The sequence below is a fragment of the Abrus precatorius genome, unplaced genomic scaffold (genome assembly GCF_003935025.1).
Source record: "Abrus precatorius isolate BTA unplaced genomic scaffold, Abrus_2018 Scaffold9, whole genome shotgun sequence".
NCBI lineage: Eukaryota > Viridiplantae > Streptophyta > Magnoliopsida > Fabales > Fabaceae > Abrus > Abrus precatorius.
Genome location: NW_020874439.1, coordinates 26,150,440 through 26,170,053, shown reverse-complemented (window position 1 = coordinate 26,170,053; position 19,614 = coordinate 26,150,440). Strand labels below are relative to the sequence as shown.

General features: G+C 28.6%; 2 protein-coding genes across 2 annotated transcripts; one reads left to right on the top strand and one right to left on the bottom strand.

The window, feature by feature from the left end:
• Positions 1–554: 554 nt before the first annotated feature.
• Positions 555–4,336, bottom strand: LOC113849896 (F-box protein PP2-A13-like). Its single transcript, XM_027480122.1, has 3 exons — positions 3,548–4,336; positions 3,334–3,452; positions 555–1,903 (listed from the first exon to the last, which is right to left on the bottom strand). Exons 1-3 carry the CDS (start codon positions 3,860–3,862, stop codon positions 1,489–1,491), a joined length of 849 nt encoding a protein of 282 aa, XP_027335923.1. The 5' UTR covers positions 3,863–4,336; the 3' UTR covers positions 555–1,488.
• A 9,139-nt stretch (positions 4,337–13,475) lies between these two features.
• LOC113849110 (probable methyltransferase PMT16) lies at positions 13,476–19,551 on the top strand. The gene is made up of 6 exons (XM_027478741.1): positions 13,476–14,302; positions 15,745–15,955; positions 16,387–16,687; positions 17,553–17,945; positions 18,487–18,564; positions 18,918–19,551. The coding sequence occupies exons 1-6, from the start codon at positions 13,601–13,603 to the stop codon at positions 19,150–19,152; spliced, it is 1,920 nt and encodes a 639-aa protein (XP_027334542.1). The 5' UTR covers positions 13,476–13,600; the 3' UTR covers positions 19,153–19,551.
• Positions 19,552–19,614: the final 63 nt, after the last annotated feature.

Genomic DNA, 19,614 nt, shown 5'->3' with positions numbered 1-19,614 from the left:
TTACGTTGCAAGAATATTTTCTTTTGGGGTTGACACCATTCTCCTCAGCATCCTTAATATCTTAAAGTATACGAATTTCATTCTGCATTAAAATTAGCCTCAATCAATTAAAGGGATAAATAATATTTATCATTTAAAATAGATATAAAATTCGTGTTCTGATAATTATAATGGTGTTTGAATGTAGTCGATATAATCTTGTGAGTATATATGCAAGCTAGAACAATGTTTATATGTGATCTAGAATTATTAATAACATAAACTTCACTCTCATATTAGTTAGTGGCTGAGTAGTGTTAAGGGTAGCCAGAGTCGGATTATTCAAGGTTAAGTTGCATTCCTCATGATAATATGTGATTTCAAGAAGACAGTAATTAGGATATAGGATAATAAGATAACGTACATGGATTACATAACGATTAAGGCTTAAGATTACAACTGAATATGAGATTAAGTATTGGCAATGGTTTATCTAAGTTGAGTAGGTGATTAAAGACTAGTGTAGGGTTTATGATGAATTTGGATGAAGTAATGGTTCAAGTAGAGTATATTTAATTCCGAATCACATACCTTTAAGTTATTGCATTTGATGATGAAAATCCTCCTAAGGAACAAGAGATTACAAATATATTTAAAATAAATAGAAAGATTAAAACTCAAACCCAACCATAATTGAATTGGTTTGGTTCGGTTTGCTTTTACACCCAATTCAAATAAAAAACTTTTGCTTAGTTTGGACATAACTAATCCAATCTAATTACAATTCTTATAACAATGCTCGTCTCACTGGGTCATGAAGAACATAAAGGTCAGGTTGAGAAAGAAAATGAACAGAAAAAAGAAAAAGGAAGAAAAAGGAAAAGGAAATATGTTTACATGTATGTGCAAACTGTAAATATTGATACAACGCTCGAGAATGAAACTGCGACTTTGACTAAGTTTATGAGGTTAGATGAGAGTCACTTGTAACCACATCAAAGTCCTATGAAGACAAATCTACGTGGCAGGAGAAGAGGAACATTGACAATATAGTATTTCAAAAGCATGTTCAAGCGTTCAGATTACATCATCATCACAACTCAGCAAAGTCTTTGTACCATGTACAAGAATCCTTCATAAAAGAAAATCACAAAAAAAGATGAACTACCATACATACAAGCTAAAATTATTACACATGAATCACTTCATTCTTTGAGAAAACACATAAATCAGTTCCCAACATCAACAACAGAGGACATATACACGAGTAAAATAGATTATGACCAAAAGGGGGTAATAAAACGTGTACAACCTAATTAAAGGAAACATTGTCCTAACAAAGAAACAAAACAACTAAAGGGATCACTATCAAAAAAACAAAATATCTAAAGGGAAGTTCTGCTCTGAGGCGTATTTGGAAGATTAACCTCTACTTAACTCCCCTATAACACAAATCACAAAACTAACACTCATTTTTTACTGTACAAATTTCCTACCTACAAAAACATTCTACACCTCTTTTCTTACATCATCACTATGGCATATAAATACAGAGTCTACACACAAACCGCCTTTGGTATGAGTGCAATCAATTTGAGTCAATGAAAATTTGATCTTCATCAAATCATTAGGATTCTTAGAAACAAAGTTCCCTGCATGGTAGAGAATCCAGTGCCCTGGATTATCCAAATGACTCTGGGATACAACATGCTGTCCATCAGAAGTTGTTAGCTGAAATTTCACAGGTTTTATATTCCATCCATGAATGTCCTCAGTCTTACAAACTCGCCTACCCAACCTCTTGGATGACCTTCCAAGCTGGAGTCTGAAGAACACACTGTATGTTCCAGGTGGAAATTGGAAATCAATATCTCCTTCCACTTCAAGCCACCAAATTTGTTGAAGATAAGCAATTGTATGGAATCTGTTCGCACAAGCATGCCAATAAAAAATAGCATAATGTATCAGGTTCCACCATGTAATGCTTATGAAATATCATAGGAGACAGACAAAATAATAAAGGGTCATGCAATTTTAGAAGTTGTTTGATTTTAGAAAATGTTTTGTTTTCACTTTTAATTACAAAATTAATATCTTATTATTATTCATTTTCTATTTTCAAATATTTGTATAAGAAATACTGGAACTAAGGGATTGTTTGATGTAATTTTTGGTCGTTTTTTATTTTAATTAAAAATTGGTCCCCTGCATTTGTTCTTTTTTTTTTTCAATATTTGTATAGAAAACACTGAAAATATGAGTTGTTTCAGTATTTTCTTGTACACAAAAATAGAAAACATAATAAAAACAAGGTGAGAATTTTATAATTAAAAATGAAAATAAAAAACATTTTTTGAAACCATATAGTCCCTGACCTTTTTTATTTTACAAATTTTTAAAACAAAAATTGAATAAAAATAAAATAGCAATTTGATAATTAAAAAATATTTTCTAAAATTAAACAGCTTGCTTACATTGGCTAATTTTATGTGTTCTGGCACAAGGTGGTCAAATCATAAAAGTTAAAACATGAAAACTGGAGCAACTATACCATGACTACAAGGACATCAAAATTCCGACCCAAATAAGTATTACAGGGAAAGATGGTTCATTAATTGAGCCTATTTCAAACCAAGTTAGGTTCCCTATTTCAAACCAAGGAAAGGAGAAAGTTATTTCACGCCCAAACTTAGAGCTATTATCTTCAAATTGTATCTGGAGATTTGTTCGTCATTCAATCAGACTGAAATTTGATCTGCTAGTTTGAAACGTGTAGTTCTTCATTTTTTATGGTAGGATCATCAATTGAAGATCTTTAATGTGACAATTATTTTTATATCTTATGAGATTTTTCATTTTCTTGGTTCTCATTTGTATTTTGCTGCTTTGTAATTTGAGTGATTGTTAGCCTTGTTTTGTGCACTTGATGAAGACTTTCCTATACCCTTATTTGTTTTAGTGAATTATTTCTTTAATGAGAAGCACTGGTGACTTTTATTTCTCACATTGGACTTGGACTCTCAGTGCTATCTTTTTTTTGTTATTGCTCCTTTCTTGCAAGTTTGGAGGGATTATATTTTGCTGCATTTATCGTGCTTTTGTTACAGTATTATTATCCCGTGTCAAATTCTTCAAACCTTGTACACATACCACATTAGCTATTAGATAAACTTGGTAAAATGGAGTAGATAAGGTATGAATAATTCAATCTACGAATTTTATAAATAACAAAGCAAGAAAGTAAGATGATACGTGTAAAATGCGTGATATTAATCTAGAAAGGGAACAAGAAAGCAAAGTGAAGACTCAAGAAATTAGCCTGAGTAAACATAGATTCACTTACAATAGTCTCACCTTGACTCTTCGGTAGAAATGCGATTCCAATATCTCCGATCATCTATCCCTGTAATCCTTAACGCTTTGGAAGAAATCGCCAAACAAACCCCACCCGTCCTCTTATCAAGCCAAATTTCCTACACCAAAAAGTAACATGTTTGACAACAAGTAAACATCAAGCACTTGAAAAGTACGAGGGAGTGAATGAGTAAACGAGGCTTAGAAAACTCACCTTTGTCTCATTGTCAAACAAATTAGGCCTACATAGTCTTGCATAAATGTCCCTCTTCCCCAACTCTGCCACACAAGTATCCTTCAAAGCCTTTTCCATGATGAACTTATAATTCAAAGGCAACTTCGATTCCCAAATGAAATCAGCTAATGAAGCATCACGAAATGCCCTGTTTAACCGTGCTAGCTTGCAAATATCTGGTGGATCCAAATACATCAACACCAGTGCCACACAACTCTCAGGTATATCACCAAGCCTTGGCCTTAAAGCGGTAGCATCACCATCACAAACACAAGAGGAAAAACTAGCACCCATAACCAAACACCACTTTATAACCCGAAATTGAATGCTTTTCTCTCTTATTTCACACACCCAGAATATGAATGGAACTCAAAACTTGATCTTGAATGAACACAAAGCTATCAAATTTCACCCACCCAGAATCTGGATCGGCCTCAGAACTTGAGTTTGAACCTGAATTTGTCAATTTTCTGAGAAAGAGCTAGAGAGGGAAAAGTGAAGAGAACAGCAATTGGAGTGAAATACATGAGATATTGAAAGAAAAAAAAAAAAACTCCGAATGCAAGACGAGATCTTCGGGAGGTCAATTTGTTTAGGAATTTTTTAAGATGAGAGTGTAGATTCCCCAACGCGCGTTTTTAGTTGTCGTGTAAGGACCAGACATGGATTGATCTAAGCTGCACACCGTTTTGCACCTTAAGTTGGCTGGTTGAGAATGTTAAGATGCATGACCAGTGACGAACAGAATACGAGCTTCTTATCCAGTACAAACGATTATTCTCGACTGTTACGGAGTTGTCAGCATAGTGATCTTTGTCCCTCTCACGCGCTTCTGTTTCATCGTAGCGCGTGATGCAGTTAATTATATTTTCACAATTTTGGAAAAGAGTTTTGATATCTGTCTACACATCCTTTGCTAATTTTTATTCATTTCATTCATAAAAAATACATTTATTATTTTAAAATATTAAAAATATGTGTGTGAATGTATATTTTTAACATTTTTTTCAAAAAATAGAAAATCACTGTCTGTATTTCAAGATAATTTATGAACAAGTTTGTTTCTTTCTCTAGTTTCCTTTTCATAAAATAATGATAGAAAATTTTTGATGAATTTAGTTATGAAGAAATTTATAAAATTTTAGAATTATTTAATACTTTATATGTTTTTCCTTATTCATCACTAATGATATTAAGTAACACAATTAATATGAGAATGAAATTTGACTTTAAAAGATATTTTAGTTTAGATATTTATTTTTGAATATGTGTGATTTGGTAAAACATATCTTGTATATAAGATTCAAAGAATTATAATGATTAATCAATAAATAAATAAAAATTTTCACCGAAATTAAACATTTTAAACTGGATAACTTTTTTACAATAATGCGTGAAAAAATTTAAATTAAAAAATACAAAAAAAATTATTAAAATCAAGATATGTCAACTTAATTGATATGGTTCGTTAAAATTTAAATTTTAAAAATTAAATTCAAAATAAGTGACCCGGCATATGAAAAATTTGAGTTTGGATTCCGTTTCTGTGCCTTCTATCTCATGAACACGGCACAAAATCTGAGTTTTTAATCTTACTATTGATACAGTTTTAATGTATGACTTTGAAGTTTTGACTTTGTGATTAAGATTATAATGACTTTAAAATTTGATTTCATTTTAAAACTATATTTAATGTGATATAATATATAAAAATTTAAATAAAATTAAAAATAAGGTTAAGAAATAATATTAAAAATTAACAAAAATATAAAATTAATTGTTTAATTTAAGAAATTATAAATCAATTTAATAAAATTAAAATTAACTCTTATTTTTTTGTTAAATAGTAGAACATAATTTTACAATAAAGGGATAAATTTTATTTGAACTATGCACATTTATATTTTTAATGATGTCGAATTTGACTTGTGAAAGTATTTTATATTTTAGATGAAAGTTCAATTCTACACAATTGGATAAACGAATTAGAATAGAAGTTGAGGATGGGACGGGACGTATGTTTTGAATCAATAAAATTTAATTTTTTAAATTAATGTTTAATAATTAAAATTAGAATTTTATTTTAATAAAATATTTAAATTATAAAAAAAATTATTTTAATTAATAAATAATAGGTTTAATTATATTTTAGTTTTAAAATAATGTATGTATAGTATAACTTTGATTTATTCTATTTTAATTATTATAACGTTTAAGATGTTCAAATTAAAATTTTTTCACTTCAAAATTAATATTTTCTTATATTTATATATTTTATTAATCATTAAATAAAATTTTAAAATAAAAATCAATTTAAATATTTAAAAAGGTAAATATAAATAATTAAATTAAAAAATAAAAATCACACATACATTAAAATATAAAGAGAAAAAACATAATTAAAATTAAATAATTTCAACTATACTTGAAGAATTATATCGATTCACGTAGAGATTGCATTTTAGAAAATTGGATACATGAAGGATATGAGTTGATGATTGGAATACGGATATATATGATTAAAAATGATAAATCGATAGTTTTTCATTTTCATTTAAAAACCTGATATTATTTCCATTATTTGTTCATATTTAAAAATAGGAGTACCCAAAAATGATATTCATTTTATGAGCTTATGAAAATATCTCCATTTGAATTTGCACCCTCGTAAAGCAAATTATCTTTATAATATTAGATTTTTTAACTTTGTTTAAATATATAATAATTTTATTAAAATTTAATATATCAATAATATTAAATACTATAAATTTAAATAAAAAATTGTTATTTATTTACTACTATTTACTGTTAAAAATAAATTAAAAATTTCTTATAATATATTATTAAATTGTGAAAACGTCTATAGCATATGATACTCAAAATTGCTTAAATAGATCTCACTGTCTGACACACCAGGACACACATTAATAATAATAATAATAATAAAGCAAATTTTTATTTTAATTGATACGATTTTTTTTTAAAAAAAGTTATTTATTTGGTGTCATAAAAACATCTCATGTCTATATATTCTATTTAGATTTGTTATTTTCTATATCTTATATTAAATATTGTTGAAATTTTTATTTATTTATTTCAAACTATTGATTGTTTTAAAATATAAAAACATCAATTTTTTTAATATTTTTATTTATTAAAATAGTTTTTGTCAATTAACTACTATAATAATTTTATAATATTTGTAGTTATTATCAACTATAATAACTGCAGTATTTTTAATAAATTTAATCTATTTTACAATAATAATTAACAAATGAATTTCTTAATTATGCATATTAATACAAATGATATTTAAAATGAAATGAAAGATCGGTATAAGGTGTCTGCTGTACTAACTAATGTTTATTAATTTTTTTAATATACGCAATCAGTGGTTAATTAAGAAATAGTTTGCTAAATATCGTTGCCGTTTGAACTACTGCATTTGTAATTAATTAGTCTTAACAACACCATCTTATATTGAAATTTTGAATGACGTCAGCTTAGAAAAAGAAGAAGAAAGGAGAACAATTTTATTTAAAAAATATATAATTTAAAACTATTAAATTAATACTTAAAATAGCCCCTTATATTGATACCATTGGGTAAACCCCTTACCGGTAATGACAAAAATATAAGATGGGAAGGTGGAATGAATCCTTAAAATAGCCTATTTGTCAAAGACTTATTCAAACACAATTCGTACGTTGTCATAAGGACCCTGATTTCATTCTTATCCATTGGAATAAATAAATCAAACACTTATCCAAATACTAGGTTTTTTTTTTAACCTCTTCTGCATTTCCTTGTTAGCATCAATCATACACCCAACAACTTCTGCAACTTTAAGCATATTTTACTATTTGTGTTATAAAAGATGCTCAACCTTTTTAAAAAGGAAAATTGCTAACCTTGAATCGAAGGTTACATATCCAAAATTATTAATGATATAAGAGTGACCCTTTATGTAATTATCTGCATAAGTTTAAATTATTATAATTAAAAGGGGCTTTTTTCTTCGTATCTACCATGCGAACATGTGTCATCCTTAAAATAATTTCCCTTTCAACACAAACTCTAGGATTAAACAATGAGCAAACGACACAAAGGAGGGTTTCTTTTAGTTAAAATATGAGACTGAAGTTGCTTGATTGGCATCATAAATGCCACAATAAATTTTTTTATTAATAATTACCTCAATTGTTCCACTTGAGTATGTAACCTGCTGAGGTGTCACGATGACCCTCCTTATCATAAAATTAAGAATTATTGATCATTATTTATGCTTAGCTGACTCAGATACACCTATTGATGACAAATACATTTCTTGATTCTTACACACATTAACAACAACCACACATACCAAAAAATCTCGCTACATAATTAAATTTCATAAGTGTGTTAATTAGAATTTTGTTCTTAATCATATAAATGAAAAGTTCTTAATTGAAAGAAAAAACCCCATTTAAGTGACTTTTATTAAAGAAATCAATCCCTCATTATCATTTGAGATATACTATTAATGCACAACTAATTAAAACAAAAATATGTATAAAGGGTATGGATGAAAGTAAATATTTAAATTGAGAAGCTTAAATTTGAAAAATTGAAAACATTAATAATATAATTAAAAATCATATAGACTATTATTAAGGGGCAAACTCAAAATTTACATATCAAAATTTCAAAATCTATATGTACAATATTATTTGAACATCTATTTCATATGTAATATAGACTATTATTGCAAACAAAATTTATTTCAACAACTCTTACACTTAACATGGGAAAAAAACTAATTATATTAAAATTGAGAAACACCAAGGTTTAACACAAAATTTACCATAAAGTTTAGGTATGAGTTTAATTATTCATAATCATAAATAAATCTTAAAATATTTATAATGAATGAGAAAAAGAGAGAAATAAAATTCCTTTTACAAGACAAATCTAATAATAATGGCAAAAGGGTGCTATAGAAAGTCAAAAGGAAAGACCCTTAAATAGGGGTATTTATAATGCTAGATGTGAAGCCAAGTCCAATCTCATAAGTATGTGATATAAAGTTGCTTAATCTCACAAATAACACAAGTATGTTATTTAAACTTGCATAGTCATGTTAGATACTTGCACATCCACGCCAATGGATGCACTCCATCTCAAGTATTTTATGTAATGCTGAATTCAGCACAAACATGCTAAATTTTAACATGCTCTTACTATATTTTACACAGTCGTGATAATTTTGGGTATGTAATGCTGACACCCAAATTTAATTGTTCAGGAAAATCCATGCTTATCATTCTAAGATAAGTAAATAAATATAATTTAAAATCACATACTAATAAATATAATAAAAAAATCCAATTTTTCAATAAATAAACAAATACAATAATGATTTATTAAATCTTATTGTTTTTCTTCAATTTTATTAAAAATATATTTTTAAGATCAAATGAAAACACATCTTTCAAAACAATAGTATAATTTAAGCAGTTCTCAACTTATTTAAAGTATTTTAAAATAAATTTAATACTAATTCCTAATAATAGTACAAGTAATAGCTGCAATAGCATTAATAGTAAAAAGTTGAGGTAGTTTCATGACTACTAGAAGTAGTAATTTAAAAAATTGTACCAAACCATTTAGTGCATACCATTTGGGAATCTCTAATCTGCTGGTTCTATTTCAGGGCATTTTAATCATGACATAGTAATAATAATTTTTTTATTATTGTAAGAGAAGAGAAATAACAATAAAGAGAAAGCGAAATGAGTTTGAGATAGTGTAAGAATGTAGGACAAGCAGGACACGCAATGCTTTCTGTGGTGGATATGGGCTTTCAGCATACCCTTCGTGCTGTGTTTATGGGCTAGGCCTGTTAATGACTCTAGTTAGAAAATTCTATGCCCACCATAAAACCAAAAATATGAGACCATTAACAAAATAATAGACTTAACAACTACATGGATATATGAGGAACAACATCAAATATACAAGTTATTATTAGTCCCTAAAAATATATAAAAAATTTTAATTTTAATCATTAATGAGGGGCTAAAACCACATGTTTTTTTTTTAAAATAAGGATTAAAATAAATAAAATTTTTATAAAGATTAAAATAAAAATATGAAAATTTTAGAGACTAATAAATTTTTTAAGCCTTTTTAAAATAAAAATATTATAATGAAAAAATTTATTTATAAAAAATATTATATCTTTCTACTAGTTTAGTTAATTTTTTTTATTTACTACAAGTGATGCATTTTCTTAAAAAGATAAAAATAAAAAAATAAATTTTAATTAATATTTTAGAAGATATATGTTATTTTTTATGAATAAAAAAATTATAAATTAAAACAGTAAGAAAATAATAATTTGTTTACACCAAAGAAACTAGTAAGCATGAAAGAGAGTGAATATTTATCAGCCCTTTTCCATTTGGTAAATTCTTACCCTTTCTTTGACTTGGAATGTGACTCTAATAATTTTCCCCCTCCTCTACGCACCATTCATTTTCTGCACAAGTTTTTTCTTGGAAAATTAAGACGAAGAGAAAAAAATTATGATGATTTGGTAGGGTGTTTAAAGTATATTTATACTCAAAACGAACCGTATATATAGTAATTTTATTTTAATATTCGTATCCTTATATATGATCATTTGAACCTACTACCCATCACCCATTACTTGTAAGAAGAACATTGACCATGAAAAAAAAAAGAAAACAGTAGTAATTAAAAGTATTGCATATAACTTAATTGAAAAATTATTTTTTAAAAATTAATTTGTAATCATAAATATTACATACAAAATTATTTGACTTTATTAACTTTGTTTAGTTTAATTATAAAATTTAATAAATATACTATACAAATATAAGACTGAATATTATATAAAATGCTTGTACTCATTTACACAATTTTGTAAATAATTATGTACACTTAAACTTATTTGATAAAACCATTTATTTTATTACAGATAATCTTTATTAATACCCTCGTCAATATCAAATCTGAATATGATTTTTGCTCCATTTCTTTCCTTAAAATGTGGTTTTGTGACACAATCCTCTTGGAGGCATTTAAATACAAATATATTTTGATACTTAAATGAGACACCAAATCAAATAGTGACACATATGATGGAATAATAAACATATTTAAATATTCTGCTTAATATTACTTTATAGTCATCAAATTTTTACCAATCTTACTAATATATTATATAATATTATCTTCACAATTCAGCATATTAAATTTTAAAAAAATATATTTATAAACTTGTAACTTTATAGCGAATGTTTATTAGTATTTTTTTTAAAATAATATATTAAAATAAAATTATTTGATAATGTGTAAAATAATTTGAAAATTTTATAAAATTTGGTAAGATTATCTACTTTTTAAAAATATTTAAATTGATAATTATATCAATAAAATTTAATATTTATAAAAATCCTAAATCTAAAGATAAGAGTTAGGCTTAGGCTTAACCTTGGATAAGCTAGCGATGTTCGGATTGTCCAAAGAAAAATAAGTATTATACCCTTGTTAGATGTACATATATTTGGTAAAAAATAGAAAAACCAAAAACATGATATTGTAAATAATTTTTTTATAGAAGCATAGAAATAAAAAATAATATAAAAAACAATGTGTACATTAATATTATTGTTGATTTTCGTAGTATCAACCATCAAAGTAAACTAGTGTCTTGACCCATTCTTTTTCAATGACCACCTTCTATCATACTCAGTATTCTTAATGAAAGGAACTCCATGACAAGTTGGGATGTAAGGAATTATGATATTTTTAAGTAATTGCATATTTAATTATTTATTTAATATTTTTTAAAATGATAATTTATGTCATAAGTTAAATAATAAAGTGTATTAATATAAGTTAAAAATACTTTATTTTGATAAATTATACTAAAATTTCAATTAAAATTAACTAAAAATATCTTATAAATCAAAATAGACCTTTAACTGTACATGTGTCATGTCATTTTCCAAACATGACAGAAAGTATATAGTTAAAAATTATTATATTTTTTTAGTAAAATAAAATATTTTGAAGCACTAAAATTCAAATTAAGCATATGAGACAGCATCCCTCCATTATATGCAATTTGTCATATTTACCTCTATTATTTGCAAAACATTATTTAAAAAATGATTTTAATATATTATCAATGGTGTAGGTAATGTTATTAATAGATAATTAAAAAGTCAAGTTAAAGTTGTGGTAAAATTTATGGTACCTTGTGTAAGTGAGAAAGTTTGGTACCCTCTCATACATATAAAATCATTCTGATCGTTAATTTACATAAATAAATAATGAAGTTAGTAATATAGTTGAAAAAAATGTTAATATCTTCAGATCTTTAATAGATTAAAAGAATCATAACTATTAATCTAAAATGTTAGTGATATACTTTTTTAAGTTTATGGGCACTACAACTAACATCTAAATAAATAAGTTTTATCGAGACCAAACTCACTTAACTGAATGACAATATTAAGAAATAAAAATGAAACATTAAATTTATTTAATAATTAAATTTAAAATATACCAATGTACCACATATACAAAGAAAATTAAATGATCATGGAACTATTATTTTCTAATCAATTTTATATTTAATAATTTCTATACAATCATATAATAAATTTCATGTATATATAAATTTTTAGTAAATACTAATAAGTGCTCTAAATAAATTATTAATTAAATTTAATTATGATTGATCATTTATAAATACAAATACAATAAAAATAAATAAAATTATTTTATTACTCTAAATTGAAAAATATATTTAATAATAATAAAAATAGTTACATATAATATAATCAAGAAAATACAAATTAGTGTTATACATATTAGAGAAATTAAAGAATAATAATATAAAAAAAATTAATAGATAAGATTTTCTCTCTTAAAAAATATGCAGTAGAATAATTTTCACTTTCAACATAAAAAAAATTAAAGTTTTTAATTTAAAATTTTAATTTATTTGATATATACATAATATTTAATTTTTTACGAGGATAAGTTGTGTTTTTCTTATTCAATTATAACTATAATTTATTTTCATTTAAATATGTGTTAAAAAATAGATACATTATCTTAGTAAAATAAACATATTATATATATATATATATATATATATATAATATGATATTTTAAAATTTTAAAAATAATAAAAGCTGTCTCACTTCCGCTGTTTTTTTTTTTACACTCCTTAACATATTCGTTAAATATAATAATAGTAATAATAATAATAATCTTAAAAACCTTTGTTAAAAAATTAAAAGATATTTCAACAAGTAATATAACATTTAATAAGACAAAACAATTCATTTTTGTTAAAATTCGCAACAATAATGAAGTTAATTGAATAGAACTTAGACTATTTTGAACATAACTATAAATGGAAAAAGAAATTAGAGCTCTAATTGAACAAACGAAATACAAAACTTATTCTCGTATGAGAAAAAATATTTAAACATTAAAAATAAACAATATATATATATATACATATATAGACAGATATGAAATATGCTCTTTTAAAAAAAATAAAAAGTTGTCTCACTTCAGCTGTATTTTTTTTATACTTCTTAACATATTCGTTAAAATAACTTATGCTAATAATAATCATCTTAAAACCCAGGTTAAACAATTAAAAGACATTTTAACAGGTAGTATAATATTTAATAAATCAAACAAATTATTCTTATTAAAATTCATAACAAAAAGAAAGTTACTTAAATATTAGACTATTTTCAATAGAGAAAGCTATTGCCCAAATTAAATTTCAAGCAACAACGTTGATATTTGTTTATTTACAACAAAAAGACAAAGGTAAGAGGATAGAAGAGAGAGAAAGAAAAACATATTATACACTCAAGCTTTGGCTTCACTATACAAACAAACACATACTCCTTCAAACTTCAACTTCTCCCAATTCAGTGACCAACAAACACCAATTATTCTTCTTCTTCACTTAGAATTTGAAGTGAAGAAAAAATGGCAAACTGCTTAACACAACTTCAGATTCAGAATTGCACATCCAAAAAACCAAACAGATTATTCACAAACCTTTACCTTCTCACCTTTGCCACCTTCCTCTGCACCCTCTTCTACCTCCTTGGCCTCTGGCAACGCTACCCCTCCGCCGCCACCATCTCCGCCGCCGGCTACACCTCCGCCGACTCCTCCCTCTGCTTACCCAACACCACCGCCACCGCCACCGCCGCATCATTCACCAACCTCGATTTCTCCGCCCACCACCTCCTCCCAGACCCCCCGCCCACCGTGGCGCGTGGACCTCACCTCCCTCCCTGCAACCCTTCCTTCTCCGAGTACACACCCTGTGAAGATCAGAAGAGGTCGCTGAGGTTCCCTAGGGGGAGACTCGTTTACCGGGAGAGGCATTGTCCGGCGCCGGAGGAGATTCTCCGGTGCCGGATTCCGGCTCCGCATGGGTACCGGTTGCCGTTGCGGTGGCCGGCGAGTCGTGACTCGGCTTGGTTCGCGAACGTGCCGCATAAGTGGTTGACTGTGGAGAAGAAGACCCAGAATTGGGTTCGGTTCGAAGGGCAACGGTTCAGATTCCCCGGCGGTGGAACCATGTTTCCACGTGGCGCTAATGCGTACATTGATGACATTGGGAAGCTTATCAATCTAAGAGATGGCTCTATCCGAACCGCTATTGACACCGGTTGTGGGGTATGTTAATGTTTTTTTTTTATTGAACCGTCATCCCGGTTCGGTTTTGCTGAGCCGGTTCTTTGTCGTGACTTTTCTTTCTATGCTTTTTCGTCTTTTTGTTTTAGGGTTAATTAATGAAATGCAGTGCATTCTTTTGGACTAGAACGACCGGTTTTCGTTGAACCGGGTGGTTCACTTTACGTAGAATATTCATGTGCATGAATGACGGATCAGTAATTTTAGCTGTGCTTTTTTAATAAAGTTTTAATAAGATAATTTGAATAATAAAATTTGATATATATTATTAAGATGAACTTTTAATTTTATTTAAAAAGGATCAATAAATACCTATAGTATTATATTTTTTTACCTTTTGAAAGTAAATTTTGGTACTAACTCAGTTTTTTAAAATGTGGGTTGATGGAGATTTGAAATCATATTTGTTTCCTTCTTGAGACAACGGGGCATTAATGGGAGCATATGCTATTACAAGTACATTCTTGTGCTTGGGTTGGTGTCATTTCCTAGAAATTTGACGAAATTTCCTATGGATCTATTGCGTGACCTCAAAGGAAATTTACTATAACTTTTTGTAAAAAGCTAATAATTTAAACTTTTTATGACACTTTCTGTAACTTTTTTCTCTCTCTCTTTCTTTATTATATTACTTATTTTTTAATATATATTTTTTTATAATTGTGATTTTTGTTGAATAAAATTAATGTGGGAATACCATACTCTGAAAATAGAATTATGATGGGATCTTACTGTGAGGGATGAAGGAAATCAAGGATGATCAGTGCTAGAAAAAGTAGATTTTGATAATGTCAATCTGGTACTCCACTAGTCTATGCGGGTGAGTGAGGTATTATTTAATGACTGAACCAGATCCACGTGATTGCGATGTCACTTAAGTAAATATTTTTCCAATGTATTAAATATCATAAAAAATCTGAACTTTACACTTCTCTCTCTCTTCTTTCTGGCGAGCAAAAGGATGGAAAAATAATAATCGAGAACGGGTTTGTAAAAAAAATTCTTGAATTCTTCAAAATGAAGTAAAGATTGATTATTGAAATATATAAAATTTACTCTCTTGTCTTATTCGTGGGGAAGCATGAAGCTTTTTTGGCTCAATGATTTAATTGGAACTTGCAATATTAAATTACAAAACTTGTTTATTTATTCACTTTGTGGCTGTCATAATCTGCTTAGGAGTTCATAGCTTTAGGTTATTTGTTGAAGAATTGGTGAAAAGCACAATAAAAATTGACAGATTACAACCTAATCGTCTCAATCATGCCTCCCGTTTCCTGATTCAGACTTCACTCCTCCCTCCACACACTGCTTAAACATAATATCAGTATCCTTAATAATAATAATAATAATAACATATATGTTCTAATTAAAATAAGTTCATTCTTCTTATGGCCTCTGACGAATTTCACTTTACAATTTAGGTTGCAAGCTTTGGAGCTTACCTTTTGTCCCGTGACATTTTAACAGTGTCATTTGCACCCAAAGATTCTCATGAAGCTCAGGTTCAATTTGCTCTTGAACGAGGTGTTCCTGCATTGATTGGAATTCTTGCCACAATTAGGCTTCCTTACCCTTCAAGAGCCTTTGACATGGCTCACTGCTCACGTTGCCTCATTCCTTGGGGCCAGCATGGTACATCCTAAGTGCATGTTTGGGAAAGTTTCATCAACAAAAATAATCGCTTATTTCTCAAAGTATCTCTAAAAAAATTGCAAATTTTTAGCGATTATTCTTTTGAAAATAAGCTGAAATAGACATGTATTAAGATTCTGTTTGCATAAGCTTACTCAGAAGTATTTATAAGAAGATAAAACTAATAAAATTATTCTCAAGTTAAAATCAACTTATATATTTTTTTTTATTTTTAAATTTTTCAATCAACTTCTTCAAAAGACGAGATGTATAAGTTTGATTTTAACTTATGAGAATAACTTTATTTGTTTTATATCCTTATTTTTCTTTTCTACCGAAAGTTACTCAAACTGAGCTTAAATCTTATTCACATTTTAAGCAGCCAATGAGTGTGTGAATGTGACGTTTCATTGTTTATATGGCTTTGTTAGATGGGATTTACTTGACCGAAGTTGATAGAGTTCTACGTCCCGGTGGTTATTGGATTCTCTCTGGGCCACCAATAAACTATCCTAAACACTGGAGAGGCTGGGAAAGAACACGTGATAGTCTCAAAGATGAACAAGATGCAATTGAGGATGTGGCGCAGAGTCTGTGCTGGAAAAAATTGATACAAAAAGATGACATTGCAATATGGCAGAAGCCCACCAATCATATGCATTGCAAGATCAAGCGAAAGGTCTTCAAGAATAGGAGATCCTTCTGTGAGGCACAGGATCCAGACACAGCATGGTAATGCCACATTTTTCACTTTTTCTATTCATTTCATAAATTCATTGCTAGGACTAGGAGCAATCAGATAATGTAACTTTCTATTTGTGACTTTGGGAAAATATTGACTTGCACTTACTCTTATTGCCGGTTCCTTATGCTACTGATTTTGGCTTTGGACTCAGCTTTTGTAGTGTTTCTTGTTAAAAGAAAATATGAAAATTATTCTTGCTGACAAAGAGAGTTTAAGTTTAGCTGTGATGCCAAAATTAGTTGAATTATAAAGAGACTAGTTGGCATAATGTGTGAAATCAGATTGCAGCTTTAATTAATAAACCTATGTTAAGTACTTACTACCCAGCCACTTAAGCTTGTGTTGTGTTGCATATTCTGCCTTGTTTCTTACTTCATTTCCGTAGGTTCCTGCATCCTGCTGAGCAGTTCAGAAGATGATATTCTTTATGGGGTACTCCAATAATTTTATTTTCATGCAGATTCTCCTTTTGACTTAAATATATTTTTTAGTTCATATAAATACAGTTAAGTTTATTTTTAGTTTCATAAAAATATTTTGTTGATTTTAGACGATAAATTTTGAATTTTTTAAAAATAGTTCCTATTATCACTTAAAGATGACAATGACATGTAACTATCGTGTAACTTAAGTAACTATTCTTAGGTGGTATGCGACCTGACATATCTAAATACAGGTCAAGTTGCTAAGTCCTAGCAAGGATTATTTTCAAAGTAAACAATTTATGAGATTCAAAATTAATATTTTTTTATATTATAGACTAAAACCAAATTTAGTAAAATTATAGGAACTGAAAATATATTATACCCTTTTCCTTTTGGTTGCTTGCTTCACCAAGCCTTTTCATTGCAGGTACACTAAATTGGATACCTGCTTGACCCCACTGCCTGAGGTAAATGATGTCAAAGAAGTTAGTGGTGGGAAACTGTCTAATTGGCCTGAGAGACTAACTTCAATTCCTCCAAGGATTAGAAGTAAAAGTTTGGAAGGAATAACAGCTGAGATGTTCAAAGAAAATACCCAATTATGGAAAAAGAGAGTGTCATTCTACAAGACCCTGGACCATCAGCTAGCAGAGCGTGGGAGATATAGAAATCTTCTTGATATGAATTCTTACTTGGGAGGCTTTGCAGCTGCACTAGTCCATGATCCACTGTGGGTCATGAACATTGTTCCTGTTGAGGCTGAAATCAACACCCTTGGTGTTATATATGAACGTGGATTGATTGGAACCTATCAGAACTGGTATGCTTTTCTTCCTTTGCTAGGGAAAAACTGATTTGTTAAGATACAAGCAATTATAGGTAGATGAGTGAAAATAAGCATTTTTATATGCCTAAATAGATAATCAGCATGTTTCTAGATATAATTTAATAATTTAAGGGTCTTGCTAATTAGGCACTGGTTAAAGAATTAATAAATAGTAAGTTTTTATGGAATTAACATGCATTGGAAATCACTGTGAGTAACTGCATCGTTAAGTTTTCTAATAAAAATTTTCCACTTTTCAATCCTTAACCAGTACCCTTAACTTTTTTCCATACTTTAATATGGTCAAGGACCTACCATCAACAACAATGTCATGAATAAAAAAAGGGAGTTTGAATTATGTAATCTGCTACACACAACTCAAGTTCTATCACTGTTTGTCCTTTACTGTAGACAGAACACTGTTTCACAGATACAATCCTTCGATCTAATATTATAAAATTAAAATTTAGATTAATCATTTGTTGCAGCACATGGTAGTTTAAATTCATTACTTACTACCTTTGTCTTCTCTCAGGTGTGAAGCCATGTCCACTTACCCTCGAACTTATGACTTCATACATGGTGATTCAGTTTTTAGCCTCTATCAGAACAGGTAATGATAAGAATCAATTAGATGTAGTGGCCAAATCTAGTGGCCAAATCTAGAGAACCTTGTTCTCTAGTCTAAAATATGATTCTAAATCTTATTTTTCAAAGTTTTCTAGTCCATTGCTGACAAACAAATCACCTAATTAATGGTATTATGGTAATACTGATTAATTACTAACTAATCCTAACTAATATCACAATCATGTGATGTGATGTCATTTTGGTTAGCTCACAATTTCCAGGGACAACATCACCTGTTTTCTAGTCAACTTTGAAAATTGAGAAACACCTTATATCAGTAGTGACTATTAGTCAATATTGTAAAACCTTCTAATGTATCAAATTAATGTGTCACAGATGTAATATTGTGGACATTCTTCTAGAGATGGACCGGATTTTGCGGCCACAAGGAAGTGTCATTTTGAGAGATGATGTGGATGTGTTGACTAAGGTTAAGAGCATTGCAGATGAAATGCAATGGGAAGCCAAAATTACCGACCATGAAGAGGGACCTTATCAGAGACAAAAGATATTGGTAGCAGTTAAACAGTACTGGACAGCCCCACCATCAGATCAAAACCAAAACAAGTGAAAATTATGGCCCCATTTTTTGGTTGGTGCAAAGTGAAATTTTCTATTTTTCTTTTATTGTCAATTTTCTTAGGAGTTCAATTCTTTCAAACCCCAATTTTTTGGGTGGAGCAAAGTGACATTTTCTTTATAAATTATGGCCCCTGAAAATTTTGAGGCACAGTCTTCAAATTTTAATATAGTGGGATAGCTTGTAAATTGATAGAACACGAACTGGTAACTATTAAATATCAGCTGTGATGTTTTCCCATGTCCTCAGTGTAGAAAGTTTGTTCAAAGAAATTATGGGCCACATTACCATAAGATGGCTCTATGTCCTTAAATAAACTAAACGTCTGACATCTTTAATGTTTGATTACTTATGTTCCCTTATTCAGAAGCTATTAAATATCTTACTGTCCAAACATGTCGGTTGTATTCATGTCGATGGTAGAGTATATTTAAAAATAATTCTAAATTTTCT